Source organism: Caloenas nicobarica, chromosome 4 (assembly GCF_036013445.1).
Source record: "Caloenas nicobarica isolate bCalNic1 chromosome 4, bCalNic1.hap1, whole genome shotgun sequence".
Lineage (NCBI taxonomy): Eukaryota > Metazoa > Chordata > Aves > Columbiformes > Columbidae > Caloenas > Caloenas nicobarica.
In genome coordinates, this window is record NC_088248.1 from 50,890,279 (window position 1) to 50,915,469 (window position 25,191).

Consider the following 25,191-nt stretch of genomic DNA (forward strand, 5'->3'; position numbering starts at 1 on the left):
CATTTAGGCGTCAGTTGGGAATTCTTGGTAAATCCCATGTTATTTGGGTACCTGTGAGATTGAAGGACCAATATGGACCTTGCAACTGTCCTTCAAAGATTTGCTTTTTGTTGGATAGACCATGGCTTTTAGGAGGATTTCCAGTTTGCCATGAAGAGATGGGTGCTACATAAGCTCATGAGTGGGCATGCTGGTGTGGGCTTCTGCCCAGTGCCACCATTTGGGCACCTTTCCAGGAAAGATCACAGCCAAAAAAAAAAAAAGTAAATTCTGAGCTGTTCCTAACTTCCTTTAGCTTTGTGTGTGTGCAGTGGAGGGTTTTTATCAGAGAAAATGCACTGGCAATAGATCAGTAGATCAGTACAGCTGGCGGACACGATGAGCTTCAGGCACTGTAGGCTCTTGGTCCAATACAATCAGTACTGGAGATTTATTTGCCATTTTATAGGATATGAGTGTGTCAGTTTGAATTTTTCTTGCTTTTTTGCTGAAGGTTTAACTGAACATCATTTACAATTCAAGGTCTTTAAACTCTAGGCTTTGGCAGACTTAAAATGTTATTTGTTTTTAAACAGACATTAGTGCAGGAGTAATGCTTGCAAGCCTAGGGCATGTGCAGAGTCCTAACGTGTGCTCCCTCTCAAAACTAAGGCAATGCTCGTTGGCTGCACTTTAGTGTCAAGGGATTTTCCTGTGCGTGTGGTTTGAGTCTGCTACCTGCTGCCATCAGTGGGATTGCTTTCTTATGTGTGGTTGATAGAGAGATTGCTAAATGACTTGAATTCCAGTTAATTTTAAGGTGTTCGTTTCCACCCTGAGCTTACTGTAGGAAGTGATACTAGCAGGTCGGGAATGCTCTCACTGTAGAGCATGTGTGTAAACGCGGGCTGAAATCTGCTCTCAAGCCTTGACTGTATTCAGCTCCAAGAATAAACTCCAGCTTCCAGCAGCCGTCGTGCTCATCTAACAGTTCAGGAACAGCTTTTGGCCAAGCTGTTGCCCTCATGACAGCCTTCCATCTGGAAAGCCCAAGGAGGTGTCTCTCTTTCAGGCCAATGCCAATGGCAACCAGCCATGCAGCGAACAAGGCGCTGGAGAAAGAGGACAGTCTGTAGTGACCAAGTCCTTCTCTGGCAGCAGTGACCCCGGGCTGGCCTTGCACAGGCTCTCACCAAGCTGTTTTCCTGTGGATGGAGATAGAAGAAGCATAGCCCAAAGTGTTCCGGCTGCTGCCTGGATGCAGAAAAGAGAAGATGTCAGAAATAACTTTCTTCTGCAGCCGAGGTTGTTAAGCCGGGCTGTAACGCATAAACAGGCCAGACTTGATTTCTTTGAAGTCAGTGGGAGCTTTCTCATCAACTAAATAGCACTTGTTTTTAATTGTAACTGTTTTCTTACTCATTTCTAACAAATTGTCTAGTACTTAAAACAAATCTGTTGCCCTGTTGCTTGGGCAGGCAACGTTCTCTGCCCATACAAGCAGGTTAGCCTTCAGGTGACAGACATTGTCCAAGCAGACCCAGCTACATCCTCTGCTTCCAAGACACGTGTCATGGCTTTGAAGTTGTGCTAATCTGCTGTAAATATTTATTTTACAGTAAAAATACAGAAAAGAAAAATAAAAAAGGAGATGAAGTGTTATGTTTTTCTTCTCCTGACCTCCAAGGTCACTTCAAAATGACAGAAAGACAACTGTTTAGAAGAGAATGCATTGAAATGCAGCCACTGATAAACATTGCCTTTTAACTCATTTACTCGTTATCAGTTGTACCTCCAAGAAAGCTCTACGTGTGTTTACTAAGAAAGGCTTTGCTTTCCTTTCATCACTGCCTTCGTCTCAGCTGAGTCACTCAATTCCCTTTTGTCTGCAGTCATGTAAAAAATGACATGTGGAAGAGTAGCTTCAAAGGAAAACTGGTCCTACATGGTTGAGCATACAAGTACCAGTACTTTTATGATTCTTCATTGAAATACAACATGACAATTTGTTACCAAGCACTGTCTTGACATCTGCTTGTCTTTGCACTGGTTCCTCAAAAATAGGTTTATCAACTAATGCTTTTGGTGCCTGAGACATGATGGACACCGAACAATTAACAGAACTGCTCCAAACACTCAGAGCTGCAAGCCTAATTCCAATTTCATATTTTGCTACAAAGTTTCAGACTGCATTTTTGTGACAATTAGTAGTGTCCCTATCCCATATGCTTCAGGAAGTGGCCTTTTCTTAATGGAAAACCATTCTTTTCTAAGGGAAAAAAGACAAAAACCTTTTTTACAAATAAGGTACAAACATGGATGAAACATTGTTTGGTTTGCATAAAGATAGAACTACTACGTTTAAAACATTTGCACCTAAAAGACAAAGGTGAAAGGTTAAAATTATCTGGACTAGAACACTTATATTTTTTTTTAAAAAGGACTGTTATAAAACCTTCTGAAATTTCAAGGTTCATTTGCAAGCCATAAGCCCATTCACTCTTACACAGTGCCTGTGTTTTGTATGGGTCAGATGTGATATGTCCCAATAGCTATATCAGTTTTGTTTTTTCAGGCTGGTGACTAAGAGAAGACCTCTTCCACTGAGCTCTTTGCCTTTTTGTTCCTGGAGCTCTGTGACAGCCACTGTACTTCTGCTCAACCATCTTGAGGTCCTTTACTAAGCTGCTGAAAGGTTCTAGGTGTTGTTTTTGACATTGCATCCCAGAAATTCTGGTGCAGAGTTAGTACCACCAAAGACACCTTAGGAAAAAAAAACAAAACACCAATTAAAAAAACCCAGAAAAACCAAAAACAAACAAAACAAAACCACAAACAAAAAACTCCCCCAAAATATACCCTTCCCTGCCTGTAAAACAAAACCAAAACCAGCAGCAAAAAAATACAAAACCCCAAAACTGAAACTGTTCCTGTGCTATGCCTAGACAGGCCATGCACCTTCCTCTCCTCACACTACATAGTTCCCACTGAGAGACTGTTCCTTCTTTCCTTCTGCTCCCACAAAACCCTCTTGCTCCTGTCTTCCTTCATCCACTGTCATCACTGTGGGAGCAGCCACGGACTCACCTGCTCCACGTTCTGTGCTGCTGGCCCACGAATTGAGGTGGAATGTCTTTGTGGGATCTCAGATTTCTTGAAAGAGATTAACGTGGCTTTAAATGACATGTATAGATTATTTTTGCATATTATAAATGTGAGGTCACACTTGTGAATGAAAAGGTTGGGGTTTTTTTAAATATATATTTGAAATGTATTTAGCAGCATGCTATTGTATCTACATGTGAGCCTGGAATGGGTGGTGCTGTTCCTGCAAGAGGGACTGGGATCTTTAAGAGTTGGTGCCAGGAGCACAGCTTTTGAAATACTTAAGCAAATTAAAGCAGATAACATTTAAATCCAGATTTTCTGGACAAGCATCCTTGTTTCCGGAGCTCTTCTGTTAGACCTGCGTGTGTTGTAAATGTGACATTTGGTTCGCAGGTTTTGTTGGAGCTTGTGTTGCCTTTCCATACCGAGGCCGCCCGTGAGTTTGTTTCACCTTGGCTCATACAGTTGTTGCATGACCAGGAGGGTGTGTGTAACTTCTCCTGTCCCGAGGCAGGAGTAAGGGCAGGGCTGTCCTCAGAGAGTAGAGGTGGCTGTCCCAGAGTGAATTTTTAAGCGCAAGCACTAGGAAGAGCACCCTGGAAGCAGCTGGCTCTTCACTCTACAAATGTCCTTCTCTTTTCCTGAACAGAAATATATGTTCTCTGAGTGTATTCCCACCAGTAACTTATAAAGAAACACAGAAATACAGAAGAGCAAGTGAAATGTGTATCTTCTAATTTATCTGCAAGAGTTTTATTCCTTTAACCCAGATGGACAATTTCCCTTTAACTGTACAGATGATGTTCAGACTGCAAGCGGCTAGATAAAAACCGTGACCTGATAGTCAAAGATAAGAGGACCACTAGCGGTATTAATATCAAGAACATTTTTTTTAGAAATCAGATTTCTTATTTGCATTTCAAAGACCCGCTTCTGTGAGTCTCAACACTAAAACATTTCTGATTTTGGCAGGAGCAGTGCCTGACTTTAACTATTAAAGCACAGATTATCTCAGTGGTGGCTCTGACTCCATGGATGCCTGAGCCCTAGAGAGAGTCGTGCCGGTCATCTGGCCAGGCGTGGCAGGTGGCTGTGAAGTGTCGAGGTGTTCCTTCGACAAATATTCATTTTAATAGAAAATGCCTAAGCTGCCGAGAAGGTGCCTGTGCCCACTGTGTTTGTTGTTGCTGCTTTCTTCATGACAGAGCACCCTTCATGCCGTCACCTGTCACGAGAAGGTGGTGGCTGTCCGGAAAGATCACACAGAATCGCTGGGAATGACTGTAGCAGGCGGAGCATCTAATCGGGAATGGGATTTGCCTATCTATGTGATAAATGTTGAACCTGGAGGAGTTATCAGCAGAGACAGCAGGATAAAAACAGGTAAAAAGAGGGTATTTTCAAAGCCTGCTTTAATTCAAAGGCTTCCTTTGAAAAACAGAGAGACAGTGAAAGAGCATCACACCCTGATATCTTTAGCCATCCCATACATTTTTGGGATGCATCAGATTAGAGGGTCTTAAGTCAACTACCAGAAAAGGTTTAGTATGCAGCACTAACTGTTGCCATGAAGTGGGGTGTAGGCATATTCTGCTAGGAAAAAAAAAAAAGTTTTTAACAGGAAAATGAGCTTGTACCATCATCTCCTAACTACTGAAATCTTCATTGTGCAACCTTACTGGGTTTTTAATGTAAATTTTTGTGCTTGTTTGTCATATCATTCATGGCTTTGAAAGAAATATAAAGGAGCAGAATTCCCATCATATATGAAGCAATGTTAGTCCTTATGGCTCAATACCATGTCTGGAAACACTGGCTTCGTAACTCCATTTGGCTCTTGATGTAACAGAGTAACAAAATTAATAGCTTCTCCTCTTCTGTATGATTAAGCCTTAATAGTAAGATGGGGAGCATATTTTATTGGTGAGTTTTGCAGGAATAGATAGGCAGCAGAGGAATGGGGAAACTCTCAATTTTCAGGATGTCACATCCCCAAGAGCCAAGTGTCCTGCTTCTCTGCATCCAGCAACCACACAGCTCCCCGTGCCCTTGCCCTTCATCCCCCACACTCAGCTTCCGCCCAATTGCTGCCCAGAAGCTGAAGGGAAATCCTGAGTGGGAGGAAAGTGAAGGGACCCAAAAGTGGGGCATAATAGCTGCAGCCCAGCCAAGTCCCACGAGCCTGGGTCACAGCCCCTGGCAGTGGCACAAATGGGAACCTGCCCTTTGAGGGAGCTATGGCTGCCCATCAGAACCCATGTAAGAACGTGACAATGGCAGCAAACCATCAAATTTCCCTTTCCCTCCTGCTGGGAAATGGCTGCCTCTTGGTGGGGTAAGTTTTTCAAAAACTATTCATCATGAGGCAGCATGGAAAATTCAGCCTAGTTAATTTGATAAAATTAGATACAAATAAACACCTGGTGGTATAACAGCACCATAAGCCTCCCCAGTTGAGAGCAGCCCTTAGGCTGTTTGTCTGATGGGGGCAAACCACAAGGAGAGGTTAATGTTCACGTGGCGCTGCCTGGAGTGCCAGTGAGCACAGCCCTGCCTGGAGGAACAAGCAGGTGAAGCTCAGAGGGCAGCTGGGGAAGCCCTGGCATTGGAACGTGCTGTGGAGGGTAGCAAAGTACTTGGCACTGTGGCCACTTGCATGACATTAATGATGTCTTTATTGTTGTCCTTGTGGTAACTGAGGTCATCTTTGCATTTTTCTGTGAAGTTGCTGTGCCTACATTATCAATAATGCATACAGAAAGATGTTTTGACTTGCAGTCATTCAAACAGGCATTAACATTAAAATAATAACACATTATTCTGCAAGGCAAACTTTATGAAGAGCCAGCCGGACTGGCAATCCTCAGTTCCTTCAGGCTTCAAGCCCAGGTTGAGTACAAAAGTTGTTAGCTGGAAATGAGCTTCAGACACCTGGACTAGCATCAGGTGCCCTTACCAAAGCTTGACCTTGACTGTGCCATTCAGCTCCAGATGCAGGATGTATTGTGACAAGAAACCAGGACCAAAGCCTCTGTCCAGCCAGGTGATGCTCATGTGTACGGGGATCTAGCTTCTTCTCTCATGCCTGTGGCATGTTTACTAGCATATGCTTCACATCCACGTTAAATGATAGGATTAACAAACAGCCTCATCAGGCAGCAAGTTCTCAGCCTTGGCTTTGACTCACTTCTTTGTGGGGGTGGGGAGAGGATGCTGGAAACACTTGCAGGGTTTTTTATCATCCACTTTATTGGTCTCAGGTGACATCCTCCTGAATGTGAACGGTATTGACCTGACGGGAGTCAGCCGGAGTGAGGCTGTTGCCCTGCTGAAAAACACCAACTCATCGGTGGAGCTCAAAGCCCTGGAGATGAGATCATGCAATAGTCAGGAGGAGCAGGACTGCCTGCCACCCACTGAGGCCATGCAGGCCACTGAGAGCGGCGACTGGTCACCTTCCTGGGTGATGTGGCTGGGGCTGCCACGGTAAGTCCCCAGATCGCATGGGAGTGGGAGGAAAGATTTATGTTTTCTGGCAATTCTTTCCTTTGGCTTGATTCATTGCACTGACATCTTAATTAAATCCAGGCTCTGTCACAGACTTGACTCTAAATACCTCCCTTTTGTAAACAGGCATGTGTACATGGCAAAATAGACATGTAGATCTGCTTGCAAGGGAGGAAAGGATCCTGAATTGTTCCAGTCTTGAAGACATATCTGGTACTTAGGGAGTGAAAGGAAAAGTTTCCAGGGACACAGGAGATTGTTGAACTGGGGTCTGGGCTTGACCACCCTGCAGAAGGCAGAGCTACCCCTCCTGCCGCTCTCAAGCCGCGCAGCCCTTCTCCTTAGCCAAATCCAGCTGAATTGTTTGACTTTGCCCAGATGTTGCAAAGAGCGCGCAATTGGCCAGTATCTCCGAATCACCTCTTTTAACCCCACCCCCGACCAAAAGAAGTGCATTTGTCATACACAGGAAGCAGCTGTGTTGTCATTTCAGTCAGGATAATAAAAGGCACATCACATGTTGTTAGGTTCTCTCAGGCACACTGCACAGGGTGTATACCTGCAGCTTCAGAGATGTAAAGTATTCAGTGAGGACATGTTGTAAATCTGTGAGTATGTGAAGCTAGCATCACACAGTTGAAATTCATACTTGACTTCAAGGAATGAAGAATTTAGCCTACCAGTTACTTTTGCCCACATTCCTAACCCTGGCAGCAGTGCAGAGCATCTCTTTCTCTTTTAAGGGAGGACATGAAATGATGGCCCGCAGAATAGGTGGGCTTTTGCTCCAAGCACAGTTTCAGGACTCCTTTTCATTTCCCAGTCTCTCATAGTAGGTTAGATGCTCTCCCCCATTTCTGGATTGAGCCATTTTGAGCTCCTCTGCCTTGCAGCAATGTCAGCTCTGAGGACCATATGTGTTTTGGGGCTTGGTCTGATGCTAATGACTGAGTCACGTGCTGAAGCACTGCAAGAGCAGAAGGCAGGCTAGATGTCTGTCACCCACAGATAAAAGGTTCTTCCTCCAGTGGAAAGGGCTACATCCTTATTCCTGTGAAAGAAAGGCAGTCAAAAGAAAAAGCAGTAAATGGATGGCCCATAACTTGCGACCCCAGGCAATGGTAAAATTTTCTTACCCGGTCTCACTGCGGACAGGCAGGCCCAGGGAGTTCTTCATTCCTGCTCGCATCTTCTGCAGCCCTGTGCTTGACCAGCAGCATCATGAAGGCACTGGAGCATGGGCAGTGCTCCCAGCAGAGAGAGAGCAAGCAGACTAGAGACCTTATAGATGCTCCAATCTGCAGTGCTGAGTCTTGCCCTCAATCACTATCCATTGATATAATAGATGGACTGAAATAATTGCACTCAGCCAATTCCTGCCCTAACCCCACCTATGCTGAGCTGTATAGAAAACCTGAGCTCCTGCCCACAGCTGCCTGAAGTCCCCATGTGCTCAGCAAGGTGATGGAGATGAAGGACAGAGCTCCACAGTACTGCAGGCTCGCACCCAGGGTTCACATCAGTCAGTTCCACTTTGCAGCTTGGGAAGAAAAGGTGTTTTTCCCATTTCAAAAGAAGCCTCTAAGCTCGCTCTATCCGCCCTCCTCTGAAAGCTGCATGTGTGAAGCCATTCCCAGTCCTTCGGCCTGAAGGAAAATCAGCCCCAGTGTCAGCAAGGCTGAAGACAAGAACTTCATTGTAGTTCTATCCCCAGCTGTGACCCCGCGCACAGAGCACAGCGCGGCCCTTGGCTGCCGAAGAAAAGCAGGGGGATTGGTATGCTGGGCTGGTACGCTGCTCTGAACATCTGCTCGAGACAGGGACTGACACAGATCAGACGTGACAGTAACAAAGGTGTACTTTGTCCTTATTAGTGGCTGGTGCGTTGAGTAGGGGCACGAGGATCAAGTTTGGGTTTGCACATTAGGTATTATGAGACCCTCCAGCCTTCCCTGGCATGAGTGCACTTACACTCTTACTCTTGTACAGATTCTCCAGGGCCCACATCAGACATCTGGAAGTCCTTTAACAAGTCCTCTCACCAGGACATGTATCACATCAACTCATTTCCCTCCAGTCTGAGCATTTAACCTTTCCCTGTCTGGCATTCAGTTTGCTTTTGGCAAGGATCACATCCCAGTAGATCACAAGGTATTGCCAGAAGTCCCATGACGTTTTCCAGGCTACTAGAGAAAATTATTCTCTGCCTAAATATGTCTGACAGGTCCATCTTGATAAAGGTGCCTGGTATGCAACTATAATAGGTGAAGATTCACTTATCTTAATTAAAACTGTGATGTCATTAGTAAAGCCAAACTATTTACCAGAGGGACTGCTCCAAGGCACAAGTCCAAGAGGTTTGGTACAACTGATATTAATAGAACAGTAGAAGTGTCAAAATCATGACTATACAGGAACATGGAAGGTATCCGGGAAGGTGGGCAGGATGGGGAGGGCTTACATAAGAAAAACTGAACAAATAGAAAAGGTGGTAGAATGGGTAGGCCAGGAACAGAGGTGGCTGGATGGTGGATACTTTAAATTCTGTCAAGAAGGGAAAGATGTGGCTCTAGATGAGCCACAGCAGTGCAATGTATCTGTTCACAGCAAGCAAGGCAGGGAGCGCAGAGGCAGCCTGACACTGCGGCTTAGAGCAGGATGCTCAGGTTCGGGTCACTAAGGGGAAAGTCTTTCCTTCTGTGTTCCAAAAACGCGGAGTTTTGATAAAAATCCTGTGAAGGATGGTCCCATAAATTGTGCTGAGTTGAGCTAAACGCTAGAGGATGTCTATAGACCTCTGTCCATGACTGATGAAGTAGAAAACAGGCTAACAATGTTACATGATTAAAAATATCTTCTTCACTTTTGAGGCTGGTGTACTGCAAATGTCTCATTTTCCATACTAGCACAGAACTTGCCCCTTTCCCAAGGACTGCATGCACATTACAGAGATGAGCACAGACAAGAGGTGAGAATATTGGGAGTTAGGGAATTATCCAATTTTTCTGGATCAAGTCAGTAGCAGCAGAAATCAGAGAGGTTATCTATCTCCTTGCACCAAAGCGAAATGCCTTGGAAAATCTGTCTTGCATAATTTAACGTTTGTGGCTCGCACTTAAATTTCAGCCCTTTCCTTTTGAGATATGAAAATTGGCTTGGGTCACTTTTATATGGCTTGGTAATACATAAACAACTCCTCTCTTCTTTCTGTAGTACAGTCCAATATGTGGTGGTTATAAAATAGACGCACATGTGCATCTGACATCTGTCAAAACTTGGACCGCGTGTGAGCGGAGGGACTGCGGGCTGGGTGTGCGGAGGAAGCAGTGATGCAGGACCTTAAGCATTCCTGCCTGAAGACTTATTTCAGGGTAGCAAATTTAATTGTTGTTGAGGAAGGCAGGTCTCCTTTATTGTTGGAGGGAAATGTTGTGAAACATGCACAAGGAGCAGCTAGTGAAAAGCATTTCCGTGATGTTTCTTCGACTCTTGCTTGTTTTCTTGCCCTCCTTTCTTTGCTCTCCTCACATTTCCTTCCCTCAGCTATCACTTAAAAATACTTTATAGATCATCCTGTCATAACATTTACAAACATTAGTACTTCGCGTGAGTGCTTTTCTTCATCTGCGAAGTGAGATGAGAAAGACAGGAGGTGGTTAAACTCATTCTGCAAACCAGGGGTAGAAATGGATGTAAAACATGGAATTAGGAGAGAAACTCCCCAAATTAACTCTATTTGGGCTGTTGGGCTCTGGGAGTGATTCTCAGATACTACTGTAATCCACTGCCACTTATCTACTGTAACAGGGCAGGGGGAGGGAGTCGTGGGTTTCATACCTGGTATCGCTGGTATTCCTCCTGAAGTCAGGCTGGTTTTGATTCCCAGAGCATAAGGCTACCCACTTTTCACAAAAAGCAGCAGTGAATTGTACATTTAACCACTTGAAAAATGGGCACTTTAAAATTCCTCTTGCATCAGTAACTGATACTCAGTTGTAGTATTTCTTATGATAGGACCTTGTGTCTAGACACTATTTATCCTCAAGTCATGAATGTGAGCAAGTTCGCACATAAATTACTCCTTTTCCTCAGCTTTTGGAGCATTTACAGCTAGAGGCAGAAGGCTGCGAGCCACTCTCTTCCAAGGCAGAAGACAGTTCTCCCTGGACCAGTTGCCATTTAGTGGGTTATGGCAGTTTAACTGGGTCAAAACACACAGACTGGGACTTCCGCAGAGAAGTAATCTACTCAAACACACTAAGCATCTTCAGATGACGCAAGTACTTATTTCATTTTCTCTCTGTGGTGTTTTCTAGCTTGTCTTTATTACTGCACAGCTGTGGGCAGACCCAAATGAACTAACTCCCTTCGGGCTGCTCTTTGCTCAGGCAGAGAAGGAATCTCTGCTCATGCGCTAAACTACTCAGAGCAAGCAGTACCAGCGTTACACGTAGCTCAGCTTCGTGCACGCCTGCCTCTCAGCGTCCTTTTCTTTTAATATATAGCGATGGATGGTGCACTGCCACGTTCGTTCCCTCTGTCCCATAGGATGGAGATAAGGAAACACCAATTTAAAGGTGTAAACACCACATAGTCACTCCACTTGTGTCAAGAATCGCTCTCTAGCTATGACCAGTGTGACGGGTTGGACGTGGCCTGTGCCAAGCACCCGCACAGCTCCTCGTTCATCACCTCCAGCAGGATGAGCGAAAATAGGAAGAATGAGAGTCAAAATACTCATGGGTCAAAGTGAAGACAGGGAAATCACTCACCAATCATGCTGGTGGGCAAAACAGACTTGGCCTGGGGCATTTAAAACATTTAATTACCAGTTTGGGTATTGGGAACCAAAGATGACAAACATGTAGAGACTTTGGAAAAACCCTTTCCTCTCCCTTTCCCACACTCAGCTTAACCCCAGCACCTCTCATCCTGCCTTCCTGGTCTCCACTGCATTGTCACAGCAAGTTACGCCCTGTCCCTTCAGTGAGGTGACAGGCAGTGCTGGGGGTTGGAGTCGGGACACAGTAGTTTCCCTCTGTTGCTCCTTGCTTCCCAAGTGTTTTCTCTGCTCTGGCAGAGAGAACAGTCCTAAATGCTAGTGTGCTGTGTCTACTTTACTTATATGTAGCATACACTTCGACAGCCAATATGTATTTATGCTTTCTGGACTGATAGAGACAATGTAACTGATAACCTTACCGACTGTATGTACAGAATGCACAGGAGCCTTGTCTTCACTGTGTTTTCTCCTTGTGTCTTTACCTGCTCAACTATTCCATTTTGAAGGCACTAGGATTTAGCTGATCGCCTTCCAGTTTCAGCAATGTCCTCCTTACGGTAGTGTGCATAGCCCTGGGCAGCAGAGACCCTCTGTCCCCCAAAATCAACACTAGGTAACAGCAGCAATGGCTGAATCCTGGCATCACTTGGTCATGACCTTGATAAGTACCATCAAACATAGAGGATTTCAGTGATTTTGCACATTGAGGAAGACCACAGATGGTAAAGTAATAACCCCTGGCTGCTGAGGAAAGAAACAAATGTCACCTGTTTCTTGCATTAGCAGCCAGTGAATTCTTGTGCAAATATTATATACCTACCATCCTGGCAGCAGGTGAATATTTGTAGGTCCAGGGGGACTAATCTAGTATTACTATAAAATCCTCCTGTGAAACTCGGCAAAAGCATTATCTGACAAATAAAATTAAAAAAAAAAAAAAAGCTAGACACATCAGCCTTTAAGATATTTGTCCTTTTACAGAAGTGTCAGATGTTTCATGTAAACCTAATGAATCTCTGAATAGAGCTGGTAGCGGCTGCTTGCTGTAGACCAACCCATCTTTTCGGATTTGCAATAGCAAAAGGGTTCTCAGGCTCTTCAATCTCTCCTGGGTACACCTCTAATGATGAGTAGGTTAAGTACTGAGGACAGAAATTTCTGTTGCTCTAATGAAATCATTTTTGGTTTATTTTACTGGTTAAAAAAAAAAAGGTATTGAAATTAATGTACTTGGAGAAATAGGCAAGGTCTAAGAGTCTAATAAGCTTACTACTGTTGCTTTTCCCTATTCTTTTTTAGAGCTAAGCTTTGACTCAGCATAACTTAAAGTATTTTAAAATACATTCAACAGACAAATGGAGGGAGCAGATTTCAGCTCTCTTACCGTAAAATCTTGTGTTAATCATTGTAGTGAGGACAAGTTACCTTCTCAACAGCAGCCTCGGAACTCCAAAGCACTGACTGTCATGGACAGGCTGTTCCTGTCTTCTATGCTGTGACTTACCATGTTACTTGGTAAGAAAAGCTCAGGATCCCTTCTTTCCCTGGTACTCTTCTTTGTGCCATCTCGTGACTTCTGTAATTCTGGCTCATTTCTTTGGCCTCGAGATTATTTAGCTGGACTGTACAATGTAGGTGAAATAGTTTCCAGAATGAGGGTTTACAAATAACAAATCCAGTCTCAGTTGAGTGTTTTCCTCCATCACTTTTGAATGCAACTAGATCATTTCCATGAATTCTTACCCTATAAACCAAGTTATTTAACCCCAAGATTACCTAGTAAATTTACTTTCAGGATAACTGGTTGTGGAAAGTAGCACTACAAAAACAGAAGGGAAGTGTAAGTGTTCAGTACAGTGTAACTTTGGTGTTATTTTGCATCTTCAAAACACTCTATGGGTGTACCAAAAGGCAGATGAATCATCAAAGATTCATCATAATCTAACTGTAAGACATTTAATTATACTGGTTTGTTTCAGGTATTTGTACAGCTGCAAAGATATCGTATTACGAAGAAATACATCTGGAAGTCTTGGCTTCAGTATCGTAGGAGGTTATGAAGAACATACTGGGAACAAACCATTCTTTATCAAATCCATTGTTGGGGGAACACCAGCATATAATGATGGCAGAATTAGGTAATGGTAACTACCTAATGAAAAGTAGAATTTAAGTGTGTCTTTCATCTAGTTCATTTGAGGGGTTTTGTTTGTTTTTAAAAACAAGTTTTCATGAAGACAGTGTAGGAGAGGGAAAAAGACTCATTGATACATAACTGACCAATCTGGAAACAGGACATAAATGTCCTGAACTTGAACAGATTTGCTTTCATTGTAGGATGTTTTCAGATGTCCAGCAATCACTAGTATATGAACAAGTATAAAGACAAGTCAGTTTGATCTCTAGGGTAGTACAAAGCATGGCAGCACAGAGAAGCTTTCCCACTTATCCAGCTCAAAAAAAACCCCGCCAATCAACCAACCGACCAACCACCTTCCCTGAAAACACCAATATGAGTAAATGCAGAATTATGGAACAAACTTGAATCGATTAAGAAGCCTTAAAAATTAGTAGTTTCTTCAGAACATGGCTCATTCCCATCTGAAGAAACTATATCCTATTTTCTTTCAAATATGTCTAATTAATTACAAAGTTGTAAGGAAAAAAAAAAAACAACAAACAAGTGAAGTATTTTCACTCGCTTTATTCCCTTATTCAGGACCAGTAGTTAGCCAGAGAAAGAATAGTAACTCTCATTTCTACCCCTTCCTGCCAGCTTAAGGACAAGCTTTGACATTTGCAAACATTTAAGGTAAGAATTCACCTTGTTTAATTGTTCTCTCATATTTCTTTGGTTTTTCAGATGCGGTGACATCCTCCTTGCTGTCAATGGCAGGAACACATCAGGAATGATGCATGCCTACTTGGCAAGGATGCTCAAAGAACTGAAAGGAAAAATTACTCTCACAATTGTGTCCTGGCCTGGCACTTTTTTATAAACCAAGTCTTCATGGAGAGTATGACAAGCAATTCAACACAGGAAAAAAAAAAGGAGCATCAGTCTTCACTTCTGGGGGGTGTCAAGTATGTGTATGAAGTAAAGGTTTGTGAAATTTCAACCTGCATGTCAAGAAAAGCCAAGTTTAGGCAAAGCAGGGACACCTGTCAGAAAATCACTTCAGTGATTTAAGTTACAAACTTAATCTTTCCTCCCTTGTGTTCTTAAGGATTTTTTTGGTTGGTTGTTTTTTTTTTGTTTTGCCTTTTTTTTAATATATATATTTAATGCATTATTATAATAATAATTAAATGCAAGGAGCAGCAACTCCTCCTCACCCGCTTTATTTTAATTTAAAAAATAAATCCTTGAATAACTTATGGAAAAATTTCTTGCAATTTTTCTAGTTGCAAAAATCAGGTGAAGGTTTTTACCCAACACATTAATAGCACTTTGATTATGTGTATTTTTCATGGTCAGCATGAAGCTGGTATTTTCAAGACTTTCAAGTACTGTTTGTTAGTCTGTAAAACTGTGAATTAAATTTCTAAAATAATTAAAAATAACTGTAACTGTGTACTTGTACAGACATTATTTTCATCCAAAACCAAATGACCTAGTTTCCCCAGTATGATCAATACTATTAAATCTAGGATTTTTATATAGAGTTATTGTTTTTAAGGAAGTACATCGAGTAAGTCTTCTAAATAGCACTGTACTGGATGGAGTAAATCTGAAAGTGATAATGGTCTTATATTTTTCTTAAAATATATTCTGTTCTTTGCCTTTACCTATATTCTTTACCTATATTCCAAAGTCTTATTTTTTTCCTTACAAGCTAGCAATGGGAAGAGGACATGTTTGTTAATCTTTATCATATTAAGGACGGCTGTTCCCCTAGAACAAAGACTAAAATGAACTTTCTCTTAAGCCACTGAAAAGCAGCAGGGATGATTATCCAGCTTAATTCAGCCAGACATAATTACCAAGCATCTGATCACCACACTCAGTGTTCCATTAGACTAAGAACAATCAGCACCTTTCCCTGTTTCCCTGATTTTTTTCATTTCACCTTAATACAAGGATCTTGAAGAGTCTGCAGTTCCTGTCTGTGCCTGTAGTAAAGGATGACCTTTTCAGATATGAACTCTAAAAGCTATACTAAACCCACCCTGTTCCAGATGTTGGTATATAATAAAGTGAATGCACACTGTTTCTAAAGTCAGTAAAGAATGACCTTCCCACTGACTTACGAAAAAAAGCAGACAATTTAATATGAAGAATTTAAGCCCTACATATATTGTAAGAGCATAGGCCTCTAGCTGTGAGATGTTTTTTCACTGCTTCTTAAAAGACAAAGTCAGTCCAGGAACCTTAACATGAAAAATTCATTTTTTTTATTTTCAAAAAAACCAAAGTAACCTTTGATTTCAAACTAACAGAACAAGATTAAGAGCAAATTATTTTAATACCCAGAAAAATAACAAGATTTATAGTAATCTATTTCTGGCACTAATATATATGCAAGTAGGCAAAAGTCACACAAGTCTATTCCACAGGGGCAGCTTCAGTGTTTTCCTGTTCAGGAGCAGGTTCCCCACTGGTTTCTTTTCCTTCTTTGCTTCTTTTGGATTTCTTGTGTTTGTGCCTTCTGTGGCTGTCCCCTTCTTCACTGTCATGACGACGTCTGCTGTTGCTAAACAGAGAGAAAAAATACCTCGAATGATTGCACGACATTTCAGAACCAATTTAATTACTGAGTACCAAAAAAACAGCCTTTGCATTTGTATTTGAAGACTGGCACCTGTTCTGATCCATATAGTATTTGGATGTCAGCACCAAACTGAATTTTTCATGTAATGGTACATACATTCCCTATCTTGTACTTTTTGTTGGGAAACTGGAAGGATTCTTCACATTTATAACCTGTATTCTAATAGCAATATTTTTAATTATCTCATGTCCTTATCGGCATTCCTTAATGATTTAACATTCTTACTGATCCCCTTCCCTGGACTTAACCTTTATTTCTAACTTGAAAAGGATCGAGCTGAACAATTTCTATCAAGTGACCATAAGGATTATTTTACTTACTAAGAATCACTGTTGAGTTCTTACATTAATGTTCTGAACATCCGCTTTGCTCCATGTCTTTCTGACCCACCATTTTTACCCTTCTTTCCCATATATCATTCAATACGAAGTTATCTGGGGCCAACATTGCTTTTTGTCTGTCCACATGTTATACGGCAGACTTGTTCCAAGTAGTACATCTAAGTGTTTACAGTCTTTCCACAAAACTCCAGTTTGTTTGGGGTTCTTTTAAAAATTTATTTTTTTAAACTGGTCGAGTCTTCATATCGTATTAAAAAGAAAAAAATATCAAACCTTCGAGATGACTTGTGTCTAGTCTCTTCTTTCTCTCTGTGTCTCCTATCTCTGTGTCGGTCTTCTTTCTCTCTACTTGTTCTATGGCGGTCATAGCCTCTTTCTGCATAGTCTCTGTATCTGTGTCGTTCTTCATCACTGATTAAAAAAGAATATATTTTCAGGACAGTAACACCAAGCAGTATACATATGTTAAAGAAATTCTTATTCTCAGGATAAATGACAAAAATCTTTATGTTGCTTCTGGGTTTCTAAACAAGATCCACAATGTAGGCTAAAGGGACATTAAAACTCTTCACCGTACACACTAGACTTACATGGTTAATGTAGTTTTGAAAGGGGATTGTTCAATAAAAATGGAAGGAAAAAAGACTATAACAGTGTCACCTTAATTTTATACAGGAGTTATCAAGCAGTTAGCTTAAACCTGTATCTAGCTCCAAAAGAAGTACAATCTACAGAAACTTTAGTAATGTTTTCAGATCAGTGTGTGTAATGCCCAACACTTACCAGCACACTTTTTGACTATTGCACCATTTGAGTAAATTAAATTAAATTTTGGTATAGTTCATCTATTTCCTTACATCAGCTTCAAGAAATGAGAAGCTAGGTGCAAAGAGACTGACAGTAAAATATACTCAACATTTTGGGTTGCTTTTAAAATTAAGTTCTCTACCGTGGCAACACTGTTCCTACTCACACTCCTTTCTTGGATTACCGCAAGGTGCTGCCCTGCCACAACGCTGCTAAAACCCCCTGAATATTAAAGGCTATACAAGAATTCAAAGGCTTTACATAATAATGTAGTTTCACCTTTTGACTTGATGAAAAGGGCAATTGTAAGAGTTTAGTGCAATTTAAAAAAAGAAAAAAGGAGAGCAGTAGCTAGTTAGCCAACACCATTCAAATGCTACATTAGCACAGCTTAAAAAGACATGCTCTTTTCATCCTTTCTCTAACATTGAAATTCTACCCAGATATGGTGTCCTGTCTCATTTAACAATAAGACCTCAATACAAATGAACTTACTGTAACTATGTAATATATCATATGAAGTCTTTGTAACCGTAGTTCAGAAGATCCCTACCAAGTCTTAAAGAAAGGTACAATGTGACCAGGCTTTCTGAGGCATTAATTGAAACAAGTAACAATTTAACTATTAAGCCAACAAAAGCCAAGTGTTTCATGCTTTCTATCTTTGCCACCATTTACTAGAAAAGCATGTCTTTTCCTGAGGGCCCTGACAACACCAGAACAGATCAGATAGATCACACAAGAACAGCTCAAGACTAAAAACATTCCTCAAGTCCCAGAGCAGTGAGAACTTAGATCAAAAAATTTTATCTGCCATAACTTGGATCCTGTGGCCATTTCCCAAGTGAAGACATTACATTAGTGATTATTAGAGCTAAGCATGACAACTCAGAGCAAGAAGGGGGAATACCTGAAGCAACAGCATTAGTCTTTCTGTGAAACTTTATGATTATATAATGAAGCAAATTTCAAAAATTAGCAATTCAAGACACTGTACGGAAGCATCAAAGATCCCACAGAAAATCCTGGTTTTCTAAGAGATATTAAAAATAATCACACATCAAAATCAGGAAAACCACAGCTATTCGTAAAGAACTTAAAGATGATATACTATTTGTCACTGAGTAACATGACTGCATGGATTGGTGCCTGTATTGTTACACAATCTTGTGACATTTATAAGATTTTATCATGCACTTATAACTGTAGATCTGAGAGTAAGCTGATCAAATCCTGCAAAGTACATTTGTGAGAGATCAGAGAACCACAGACTGGTTGAGGTTGGAAGGCATCATCGGAGGTCATTTGGTCCAAACCCCTGCTCAAACAGGGCCACCAGGACCGTGTCCAGACAGCTTTTGTGTATCTCCAAGGATGGAGACTCCATGACCTCTCTGGCCAACCTGTGCCAGTGCTTGGTCACCCTCACAGCCATCAAGCCACCACTACTTCTCTTAAATATTGTCCCTCCCTTAAGACAACCAAAATTCAACTGCTTACACACTTTAAGACTATGTTAAATCTAACCTATCTCTCCCACAAAAAAACTCTACAAAAGAGACATCAGCTTATAAAAAAATGAAGGCAGTACAGCCACAGAACAAGGATTCTGACCACACTGTTCCACAGCCATCCTGAGGCACCCCAGATTACAGTCCAGAGTGTGAAAATAAATTTGCCTGCTCCACTGAGATGTCCAACACCCAGACAGGTGAACTAAAGCAGTTGGGGGTGGTGGGAAGGGAGAAAATAAATCCCAAATCTTACAATGCTGAAATCTCAACTCCCATGCCTTTAACCCATTTCTATCTGTATTGATCATTTACCATTTTTTTACCCTCAAGTTTTTACTATTGGGGAAGGAGGGAAGTGTAGGGGAGACATTTAGAATCCAAGTTCCTTTCTACTCAGCATTTCTTTTCATGAGAAATTAAGGCTTTGGGTAAGGGGTTAATTAGAAGAGTTTTCTTATCAAATGTCACAGAAAGATGAAGGTTGATATCACCTGCTAGTTTCTAGGACAAGTCACACTGAAGAGACTAGCCTAGCTAACATAGCAGTTAGTTTTGCAGTTCAGAATGAGAGTCTTTATTTGATCTGCATTTGAAGTGTGTCTTAACTTGGTGTGTAACAAAACAGCACCATAAAGACAGCATGTTCCTTGGGAAGTCTAGTTGTAAAGCTCAGTTTTAGAATATATAAAAAAGTATAATGTTAAAAATGAAATTAAAATTGGGTTCCGAAATCCACCAAAAGCTATAACCAAAGGTAAAATCTGACATGAACAAATGAAAATTTTCATTTGAGATGGGGTTCCTGTACTAATACACACCTTTAAAGTGCCACTAGTCATTTGCATGTGTTCCTGCCCTCCTATTTAACTGGAATTTCCCTTGCTGTGACTTTTAACTATTACCTCTTGTCCTTTCTCTGTGCACCTTGAAAAAAGAATCTGGCTCTATCTTCTCTATAACCACTCACTAGGCAGGTGACAATCATCTTTAAGAACACTCCTCATCCTTCTCCTGTCAAGGTAAATGAACTCCATGCCCTCAGCCCTCCTAACCACCTTGTCAGTACTCCACTGGACCCTCCGGCCTGTCAATGTCATCTTTTTCACACCAAGGGTTGCAAAACTGGGCACAGCACTTCGCATGTGGTATCAAGTGCCCAATGAGAGAGGAATAATGGCCTTATCCACATCTAGGCTATGCTCTAAAACAGCCCAATGCATTTTGACCTTTATGGCACATTGAGTGCTGAGTCCTGTTCAATTTGTTGCCCACCAGGATGCCAAGTCCTCTCCTGTAGCCGCTTTCTAGCCAGACAGACCCTTGTCTGCTCTGGTGCTTGGGATTCTTGGGTTACGGGACCCTAGAAACACAGTTCTTGGATTTTGTGGTGTTGTGGTTTGTTTGCAGGTTTTGTTGTTGTTGTTGTTGTTTTCCAAATTGCTACGGGAGAAGCACAAAATGCTAAGGTATCGATCAAATTCCAAAGTTTATATTTTTAGTGGTAACTAATTGACTTGAAACAATCAAAACAGAAAAGAAAACATCATTTTTGCAAAAGGTACAACAGCCCAAAAAGAACAGCATCTTCTCATGGGGGAAGAGTGACATATATTGTAAAAATACACAATTTCATCTAAGGACAGTAAAGGTGGAATATAATATAAAGATAGCTGAAGGTTCATTTCATTTTTAAACCACATTTTGGTTATACTAATAGAATAAAAATAATTCCCATTTTCTTACAACTTTAAGAAATACTATAGCAGAAATACAGGCTTTCTATCTGGAAAAGAACCACTGAAAACATAAAAAGCAGTCATTTCTGAGCAGTAAAAAGCTAGAGATTATGCTTACTCCGAATCTCCACCATAGCATTGTTAAAGTTTAAACAAAGGGAATTTAAACAAAAGTAATGTATCTGTGCAGTTGCTAAAATAGTTCACATTCTCTTCCTCATAGCTCGTTTAATTTTATTTTCTTAAGTGGAATTAAAAATAAACCTTCTTAGAAAAAAATATTACAACTGCATGTTCTGTCTTAAGCCTCTCCCACCATCTCTGTGACTTCCAAACCAACTTATACTAGTTAAGGGCTTCCCATTTTCTTACACAGCCATGTGGCAACAGCTTTGCTACAGATGGTGGATAATTTAGTCACATAAAAAAGTTGGGGCCTGCTCTTCCCCCTCCTTTACAGATAACTCTGGCAGCAGCACAGAGATTTCTCTAGGCCTGGAAGCTATTAAGGTTCATTTCAAGCACCCTTGAATGACCAGGCTTCTTTCTGGCCTTCAATCAAGCTGTCTGAGAAACAGATGTTTAGATTGGTCTTGAGCTCTCAGAAACTGACCCTGGAACACGGCACATGGGACAGGACATCACCACATCTGCATACGTGGAAAATCCCTATCTTACGCGCAGTTTGGGTCTTCAGCTGACAATCACTGTGCAACAAATGTCATCTCTCAACTGCAGTAATATTGACTCCAGTCACTCTCATTCCTCACAGCGTAAAACCACTGGTAAAAACAATCTGCTTAGCAACTAACGTATATATTCTGCAAAACTGAAACTTAACAAAAAGCTCTTGAGAAACGAGTCAGGACATTTACCCAAAAATACTTAGCAAATAATAAGCAAAGTAAATTTAGATAAATCTGGCAAGCCAACAGACCTCTGCTCTGTGGAGTCACAGCCAGCTCAACATTAAACGCTTTGTACTTGTGCACACGCAACACAGAACAGTTGCAGCTTTTTTTTTTCCAAGCAGTTAGAAGGTTAAAAGCCAAATAAAGTTATCTGCCATTATTTTCATTGTCTGCTTGAAAATGAAAAAAAAATTATTGACCTTGAAATAATAGTTTTTTAAAAAAGATAGGGTAGATTATTATTCAGCCAGCGCTAATGACCAAACTAGCCACTTTAGCAGCTAATAACACCATTAAGGTCAAATGTTGCACCACATTGCTCTTAGCACTGAATTGACAACTAAGATTAATTTATTACTTCTATAGATTTTTCTAGACCTATGACACCAAAGAGAGCTGGATATCTCTCTCATACACAGGGCTTAAACTACACCTTTAACCTTCGAAGCACTATGACAAGTTTGGATGTATACTGTTGTTTTTACGCTTAGAAATATAATTATAATTTCCAAGAGAAAAGGGGGAAGGGGTGAAAGCCACACCCTCTAGATCTTTGGACTATAAAGCTAAAGACTAAATTGTGGCATTGAAGTACACTACTTAATACAGACACAGAGGTTTGAGCAGAGTTACAGCACGCTTAAGACATTTCACTAACCTGTTGAACACACTTGGAGTTGGACTGTGATCTCGGTCCCTTTCCCTGTCTCTGGTACGTTCTCGATCTCTGTCTCGGTCCCGTTCCCGGTCGCGATCCCGATCTCGGGATCGCTCTCTCTCACGTTCCCTGTCCTTCTCTCTTCGTGCATAGTAATCCCACTGTTTGCTGGTGTCCATAAGACTAGACCATGAAGGAGCAGAACCTGCAAGGTGCGGAAAGGTGACTAAAGAAAAAGACGCGGGTATTAGAAAGAACAAAATCAGAAACCATATGAAAACTCTAATACTGCTTATGTATGAAAACACAGACATTTGTCAGCCTTCTCCAGTAACATTTTCAAATCTTCGCCTTTCACATAGAAGCTAATTCTCAGCAAACTCTGTATTTTTTCCATGATGCTAATAAAGGCCTCTGGCACTCATTTAAATAGTCGTTATGAAGACGTACAGAACCAGGATGTACACCTAAGACTGTCTAATCCCTTTTGAAAAAAAAAAAAAAGCAAAAACAACTGTGTAAAGACTTGCTGAAATAATCTGATTTTGTGTGGTGCGATGGCTTTGTTTTGGGGAAACAACAAAACAAAAACAACCAGAAAACAAAACTGACTTTGAAACTCACTAGCTCTGAAAGTATATTTCAGAAAAAAAAAAAAAAAAAAAGGAGAAAGGAGAAAGGATGCTTCCAACTGTATATTTAGATGCTACTATCTTTATGTTTTGTCCTTTAAAATCATTGTATTTAAAATACGTTAGTTACAATGTTCTCATTCACTGATTTATATTCTATACTGTGCTATGCCATACTTTTCTGATTACAGAATGTAACAGCAACTTTAGAAATATCTTCCATAAATTCATTCTGTGGAGAAGAAATAACGCTCCCATTTATGCTTGGTAAGATACTATTTTTAATTAATACTCAGCACAACCACTACTACCACTAAAATGTAATACTTTCAGAATTAAGTGTATTATCTTAAAGATAATATGCTTATGAAGTGAAGAAGGAAGTCATGACACTGTCTCACAAGCTTTTTAGGTAACCAGCAATGGGAAGAGAGAAGGGATGCACTTCTCCATTGCTTTCTGCCAACTCCGAGGTAATAAATAACTACAACTTTTAATGCCCCAACTGTTCTGTCCTGCCCTCCCTCTCCAGAAGCCCCGTGAACGCCCGTCGGTGAAAAATAAGGGCTGTGGTATTTAACTGGAAACAGCACTCTCTAGCGGACTTACAGTACAGAGGACTTCCCACTCTCTGCTTATCTGCTTTGCTAGCCATTGATAACAGAGCCTTCAATAAATGGTTTGTTTTGAGTTCCACTTCATTATCTACAATATGAGAACAATATTCACTTGACTCCATGGTGTCACAAAGAGACATTAATAGTATAATTAACATAAATATCCACTGAACAATGCAAAGTGCATTACTGATGCTGTATTTAATACTGTTGAGTTACAAAACCAGTGGCTTCTCCAGACAGCGATGTTCAGGCTGCTTTGCTTCCAGCAGCTGGGGTCTGCCTGCCCCAGAAAGCTTTGGCAGAAGCTGAAGACAGCAGTTTGCCAAGCGTCCAGAGGAGGAATACAAAAGATCTTTTGAGCAGGCAGAGCAGGAAAAAACACTTCATTGTTAAAATACATTTGCGATGAAAAGCATTATAATTCTCTAAAAAAAGCATTTATACGAGGCTTTGCCTCTAACAAAATGCTTGACACTGTTTCACTTTAGGGCTACAGAGAAAATGAGGAGTTAACAGAAAAAAAATACCCTAATACAATAGTATGTTGTTCATTATACTGCCAAAACCTGAAATTCTTCTAAGGAAAGCAGCCAGAAATAGCAAAAAAACAGCTGGACTTTAAAGACTGCTAATTTCCTTGACTTGCCACTGTGTCAACAACATATGTATGGTCTACGAGACTTGAATACACTGGCTGCCAGAATATTCTGATCTAAAGTGTAAACTTCAGTTTAACTTTAAATGTATACTACAAACCAATTATTCTTATTAATGGTGGTATAATCTTTTATGGCGAACTTGGTTACTCCCTCACATCTGCAGTAGTTCTCAGACAGAAGTATGTCATTTCCACCCCAATAACCTAAGATAAACCAGTTATTTGATACTCTGTGCATTTTTATATCTAGATTATCAACAGTAATTATTCACAACACACAAGAAGCTTACTTTCTACTATGAATTGGTATTCTGTGTTTATGATTCAGAATGAAGTAATTTGTCACTTTTTGTATTTCTACACAGATTATTCCAATAATTTCTACAAAAAGGAAGACACTTCCAAAGTTTAACTCTGATTTTGTTTTTAAAACAGAGAGAGAGGGAGCTTTGAACAGTCAATAGTTTTGGAGACTCAAGTCCTGTTTCGGAGATGGTTTAAAAATTTAAAGCTGCATGGTGTCACAGCATATGGCAAACTATTAATACATCTTCTTTGTGCCTCAAAAAATACTGACTCTCAAGCTGGTTTTGTAACACTAAATTCCTTGCAAGTTCATAAGATATAAAGAACATTTATAGCACAGAACAAAGAAATGCTTGAGGAAAAAGCGAACAAGCATACAAGTCGCTTCACTGGCAGACCACACCCAGAGCCATATACATTGACTTCTCAACAAAATTCAAAGATGTGATAGCAAAGGTAGCACTGAATTGTGAAAGGATTTAAGAGGAAATTGAAGAAACTGCATTGATGCAGTGGAAGAGTACAAAGACAAAATAGATACTCTTGAAGCTACAAGTTAAGAATATTGGTTTACTATGCAACCTTCCTAATGGGCTTGCAGTGGGAAACATGTCTGACCACCAGGGAAGAGAACTCTAGGCATGAGATTAGCAATTTGAGCAGGCAGAAGAAAGGCTAGAATCTTCATCAAGATTGGTATTTTTTGCAATGTGTTCCATACGCTCACCTTCCCCCACAATTTTAACAAAGCCATAAAACATACAGACTGGCAAAAAAGACAGCGGGTTGGCAATACAATGCTGTCATCCAGAGCAACTATTAAATAAATATACTTAGTGATTCTTAATTAAAATGATCA

The 25,191-nt window shown here is 40.8% G+C and overlaps 2 protein-coding genes across 11 annotated transcripts in view; one reads left to right on the top strand and one right to left on the bottom strand.

The window, feature by feature from the left end:
* LNX1 (ligand of numb-protein X 1) overlaps nt 1–14,376 on the top strand; it is a 68,572-nt gene extending 54,196 nt beyond the window's left edge. For both annotated transcript variants that reach the window (XM_065633778.1, XM_065633779.1), the window contains exons 7-10: nt 4,293–4,470; nt 6,348–6,573; nt 13,357–13,515; nt 14,241–14,376. In XM_065633778.1, the coding sequence (XP_065489850.1) occupies nt 4,293–4,470; nt 6,348–6,573; nt 13,357–13,515; nt 14,241–14,376 (699 nt within the window). The remainder of the gene's footprint in view (nt 1–4,292; nt 4,471–6,347; nt 6,574–13,356; nt 13,516–14,240) is intronic.
* FIP1L1 (factor interacting with PAPOLA and CPSF1) overlaps nt 14,164–25,191 on the bottom strand; it is a 44,409-nt gene continuing 33,381 nt past the window's right edge. For 2 of the 9 annotated variants that reach the window (XM_065633786.1, XM_065633782.1), the window contains 4 exons: nt 23,358–23,453; nt 22,117–22,342; nt 16,764–16,901; nt 14,166–16,071 (listed from right to left, as the gene is read on the bottom strand). In XM_065633786.1, the coding sequence (XP_065489858.1) occupies nt 15,924–16,071; nt 16,764–16,901; nt 22,117–22,342; nt 23,358–23,453 (608 nt within the window). In that variant the 3' untranslated portion in view covers nt 14,166–15,923. Of the gene's footprint in view, nt 16,072–16,763; nt 16,902–22,116; nt 22,343–23,357; nt 23,454–25,191 lie in introns of all 9 variants that reach the window. The other 7 variants (XM_065633790.1, XM_065633787.1, XM_065633783.1 and 4 more) reach the window with 6 other exon arrangements.